This window comes from Parasteatoda tepidariorum, chromosome 5, assembly GCF_043381705.1.
Source record: "Parasteatoda tepidariorum isolate YZ-2023 chromosome 5, CAS_Ptep_4.0, whole genome shotgun sequence".
In the NCBI taxonomy this organism is placed as follows: domain Eukaryota; kingdom Metazoa; phylum Arthropoda; class Arachnida; order Araneae; family Theridiidae; genus Parasteatoda; species Parasteatoda tepidariorum.
This window is the reverse complement of record NC_092208.1, coordinates 78691040-78696706: the sequence shown is the minus strand read 5'-3', so window position 1 is coordinate 78696706 and position 5667 is coordinate 78691040. Positions and strand designations below refer to the sequence as shown.

Here is a 5667-nt window from a genome sequence, read left to right as displayed (position 1 = left end):
AGTTTTTTAAAGGGTCATTCAAACTGAATACGATTTTTCATAGCACGAAAAAAATCGCATACGAACCTGCACGTCTAAGACAATCGGATGAAATGTGAATAGCTCCTGAAGGAGATTTTCTAAGGCACTCAGTTAGATGAATAGAACTCATTTCTAGATAGAATAGCTTGAATCTCTTTCCAGAGTATGAAGAGTGCTGTTGTTGTTCATTTACATCGCACTAGAGCTGAACAATGAGCTATTGGTGACGGTCTAGGAAACATCCCTGAGGATGATCCGAAGACATGCCATCACAATTTTGATCCTCTGCAGAGGGGATGGCACCCCCGCTTCGGTAGCCCAACGACCTGCACGTGAAGTCGAGCAATTTACGGTAGCACAGTTTAACGAGGACCAATACCGCGCACCCTCTGTCCCTGCGCAGACTGATCCAAGTGGTCACCCACCCACACACTGACCGCAGCCAGTGATGCTTGACTTCGGTGATCTTCTGGGAACCGTGTCTTAACGATCAGTCCACTGCGGGACCTATGGAGAGTGAGATAAATGTTTTAGCAAACCACAATGTGTCTTCCAAGTGGTGTGGTCGGAATAGTTTTTGTCTACTAGTTTGATTCGGGGTTCTGCTTCCTGTTTAGTTGCACTAGAGCGATGTCAAGAACCAAACGAGATTCCCAACAAACACTTTAATGACTTTTGTTATTTTTAATTGAGTGTAAATAAAGCAAAGTTTAAAAAACCGGTGTGGACTATAATGTGTTTACTTGGAAAATTGTGAACTGACTTGATGTTCTAGGAGGCTATATTATTTGAATTAGAATTTAGGTTTTTAGCCGATATCACCATTCATAAATACATCAACTAAATTTAACATACAATCTATCAGTAAGAGACTAATACTAATAAGTATGATTACGTATGATTACCATTCATAAATAAATCAACTAAATTTAACTTACAATCTATCGGTAAGAGACTAATACTAATAAGTATGATTTCGTGAAGTAGTTTTTTTAATCCTTTGAGTATAATCTCCTATTTTAGCTATTTATTCGCGATCGCAACACTCGAATACGCCATCTGTTCGANATAAATTTAAATTAAATTAATATTAACTAGAAAATAACATATTAATATAAATTAAATTAATATTAACTAGAAAATAGCATATTAATATAAATTAAATTAATATTAACTAGAAAATAATATATTAATATAAATTAAATTAATATTAACTGGAAAATAATAATTCTGTTTTCCAAAACAAATATATTTTTATTTTAACAATTTTTGTTGAATACTCTTGTAATGTTTAACTAGAATATTTTTACGATTCCTGTGTTTCATATTTCCGAGACCTCTTTAATAGTTTCATTTCTTACCCACGAGATGGCAATTCTTATGGAATAATAAACGATTAAATAGAATGCAGAAATCGATATTTCGATAAGGATAATTAATTTATATCGATTTTTCTCAATTTGATGTTATGCAAGATAATTGATATGATAAGGAAAATATTTTAAATTTCGATGAATATATTATTGAAATTTACGTAAATATAAATTTGATTGTATTTTGTTTACTGTTGTGCTGATTGTTAAAAACGTTTTGTAACTGATGTAAACATATGAGTACATTGTTCTTTAAATCGTGCTATTTCGTTAATTTTTCAGAGTAAAACACGGCAATTCAGTTTAAATTTTGTAAAAAAACAAGCAGGTTCTTGCTCGATTGCGGACAGTGCGCTTGCGCTTTCTTTACCCGTGGGTGAGGTAGTGTAATGAAATAGAAAGATTTCATATGTTGTTTTTAAATTGAAAAGTTATAGTAATAACGATGTCTTCATCTGAAATAAATTTGAGAGTAACTGGTCAAAGTAGTCAGGGTGGACGAAAGTATATGGAAGATGCCTTTGTTGTCGCATATCAACATACAGAAGATAAAAATGATTTGGAATATGCATTTTTTGGAATTTTTGATGGCCATGGTGGTAAGGAGGCTGCTCAATATGCAAAAAATAATTTGTTGGATAATATCGTGACCCTTAAACACTTTTGGGAAGAGGATGATGAAATGATATTGAGTGCTATTAGAGACGGTTTTTTAGCTACTCACATGGCTATGTGGAAAGAAGTTGGTAAGTAAAAACTCGATTATGAAAAAAAGTTTTTTTTTTGTGTTCTCATATTGTGATAAATATCGATCGTCATCTTGTGTTTTTCTTCAAGTTTCTTATGTCAGAATGCCATTCTTGCAACGAAATTATGAAATGTCCTTTGATGAATTGCTATAAATAATTGATGTTAATTTTATTATAGAATCTATAATTTATATATGTTCTTAATAATTTTCTTTAAAATTTATATATATTTTAAAAATTTAAAATTATGAATATTGTCTGTAAATAGTACCTATATCAACTAATTCTTTTTATAGTTGAAATATATATTTACTGAGGCCTGAATAAATGATATTAAATTATTTTAACACTTTAGTGTTGATTATTTTGGACTCTTTATAAGAGATATATTTAAAAAAGTTTCTGTCTGTTTCTACTTGACTAGTCTTTTAAATTATTATTTTTTAAATAGTGCTTTTGTTACTTTGGTAATGCTAAAGGTATGTTTTTGTTTTGAAACTGGTTTCCACTTAAATAGTCTATACCAAGTGTCAACAACCCTCAGAAACATTTGTAAAATAACAAATCTTTCATCAGTGTTCCTGACTATTTGAAATACTGGAGGATATTTTTCAGAGAGTAAAGAATTATAAGTAAATATTAGGAAAAAAAAAAACTTTGGTTAATTTAAAGTTACTCACAAGGGAAGTATACAAGTTTTTTAATAGGTACTTTTAAGGGTACTTTTTATAGGGTGCAAATTAGCCACCTTATCTGCCCCTAGTGTAAAATATGTTTAAAGTTTCAGTTAATTTACTTTTAAACAAGCTAAAACTTTCAAACAGATAATTTAAAGTAAATGCTGATTATTTATTAGTATTTAAGTATAAACTAATTATTTAAAGTAAATTATAAGTAAATGTTATGGTTAAAAACTTAGGTTCATTTAATATTAAAAAGGAAATTAAATATGTATTATATATTTATTTTTACAAATTTAAATATGTTACCGAAATTAATTTAAATTTGAATCATCCTCATCATCAAAGTTGGCCAGACAGCCCATAGTGGGCTCTGAAGACTTCTCCATAATGACTTCCGATTTATCTTTGATCTCCAATTCTTTTAATTAATTACAAGAAAATCAGACTCCATCAAATCAGCCTTTCTCAACCGCGACCTTCACCTTTCTTGTTCCAGTGGGTCGTATTTGAATAAAACATATTTAATAGTTATCAACCTTTCTAGAAAAGAAAATTACAGATAAAATTCAACCGTCCTAGTTGGGATTTGATCTTGGGACTTCTCTGGCATAAAACAGACAGTCTGTTACACCATAAGTTGTGAAGATTTTGTTAATTTAGAAGTAATTAAACTGAAACTTCAATTAGGTATGGTAAGCATTAATTACCCTAAGGGCAGATTAGATGGTTAATATGTACCCTCTCCAATTTTCAAACATGCTCTGTAATTTAAGCTTAACTTTGTTTTGATAGGAATTTTAGATTTTAGTATTGCTCACTTCCTTTGTCAGTATAACATTGTTAATTATTAATATTTCAAAGTGGCAGTTTTGAGAAAAAGCAAAACTGAGTTATCTGAGTCGAGAATTTTTTTGTTATATTGACTATGAAAAATTATTAACAGTTATCTACTATATTTACATAGAAAAATAAATACCTAGTGTGTTTTAGTCAAAATTCTCACTGCCATTGCAGTAAATTGCAATAAAGGGCTTTTTTTTTGTTGACAAAATGAATGACTACCTTTTCCAAACTGTGTGAACTGTAAAAGAAATTAGTTTAGCTTATTACCTAAAATTAATTTGATTTTAAGACTTTTTCTTTTTTTTTGGTGAGAAATTCGAAGAGATATAAATAATTGTCTATAAACTTGAAGCTAATTTATGTAAATTTAGAGTTTATAACAGAATATAAAAGTGAGAAAAAATTATCAAATGAATGAACACAGAAAACAATGTTGCACATAAGAGAAAATAGCTCTTCCGGGTTGGCCTCTTTTCTTCACCTCACACTAAGCTTTACTGTTACCCACATTTATGTAAACAATGCCATTCATTGGTACATATAGGCATGTGCAGTGAAACCTCAGTTAAGTGGACATTCTTGGGAACCAAAAAATCGTTCGTTTGTGAAAGTTGTCTGTTTACGGGAAGGGTACTATAATAACCACCATAAATTGTTTTTAGAATATTTTCGAAGATATAGAAATAATTAAATATTCTACAATAACTATCAGTAAGGATATTTATTTAAACTTTAAAAACTATTTTTTTGATAAAAAGAATAAATATAAAAAAAATTTGATATAAATACACAATTCTGGATGTAGCTACTGATAAATGAATATAATTTTCCTATTAGCACAGATATTCAAGTTGAGACATATGATACCAAATAGGATCTTTTCATCCTCAGTCGGTTTCAATTAGTAGGTTTACATCTCCTAACGCCTGCCCATCACTTGATAGGAAACATGGTTAATATCTCCTTGAAAGTAAACCTCTTACGATTCATAGAAAAAAAAGCAATGCATACCTGTAAGCCATGAGGACCTATGGAGTTGATTATTCACAATTGATCATGATCATCTAACAAGTGTCTGAATAAATGTTTCATTTATATAAACACCTCATTCTGTTCTCTTTTTTTTTTTTTTAACCCCAGCTGTGTTAAATAAAGTCTTCATAATGATAAGAAAATGAAAGCTATTTTCAGTGGGGAAGAAGCATTGAGAGCATTTAAGATGTCATTTCAACTTGAGAAGTTTCAGAACCTATATCATCCAGATGAAAAGATCAAAAGATGCTGCTGTTCGAATTTGATGAGGTGATGATTTGACCAGGTGACAGGAGAAAGATTGATTCTTTAGTACTGAAATAGCTTAACAACATTTTTAGCTATGGATAAGGCAAAAAATTTACATGTTTTAAAAATGGACGAAAAACTGTATATTTTTTTCTTGCAATTTAAAGTAGAAATAGATTTTATTTTTCACATTTAGAAAAAGTGGTGTCCGGTTTGAAGAGATAGAAAATAACGTTTCAGGAGGAAAATGACTGTCCACGTCCGGTTACGGGAACGTCCGCTTTGAAGAGAATGTACATAATGGTTTATTCATAGACAGGGTTCGTTGATTTAAATCAGCTTGATTTAAATCACGATTAAATCATGATTAAAATCAAATGATTTTTTTAAAAAAATCATTGATTTAAATCAACTGATTTTTATATATATATTATATTGATTTTAAAAGTTAAAAAACAGTGCTTTAAATTATTGATACTTTTATTATTTTCTTTTCTTAGTTTTAAAATTTATTTTAATTAAATTGCTGCATTAATTAATTTTAGTTAACGAAATTACTTTCTTTCTTGGAGTGTGTTAAACACATTTAAAATTACATGTTTAAAAATCTTTTGATTCTTAACATTGAAAGTACAGATTAAAGTAAATATTTAATGCTGTCTTAATATAGACTTGCATAGCTGTAGAAAGTAAATAAACATGCACTATATGAACAAA

The 5667-nt window shown here is 29.5% G+C and overlaps 1 protein-coding gene across 1 annotated transcript in view; it reads left to right on the top strand.

Annotated features, from left to right (window-relative positions):
• The first annotated feature begins 1463 nt into the window (after positions 1 to 1463).
• LOC107456551 (protein phosphatase 1D) overlaps positions 1464 to 5667 on the top strand; it is a 12575-nt gene continuing 8371 nt past the window's right edge. Inside the window, exon 1 of the mRNA XM_016074440.3 lies at positions 1464 to 2140. Coding sequence (XP_015929926.2) covers positions 1840 to 2140 — 301 coding nt within the window. The 5' untranslated portion in view covers positions 1464 to 1839. The remainder of the gene's footprint in view (positions 2141 to 5667) is intronic.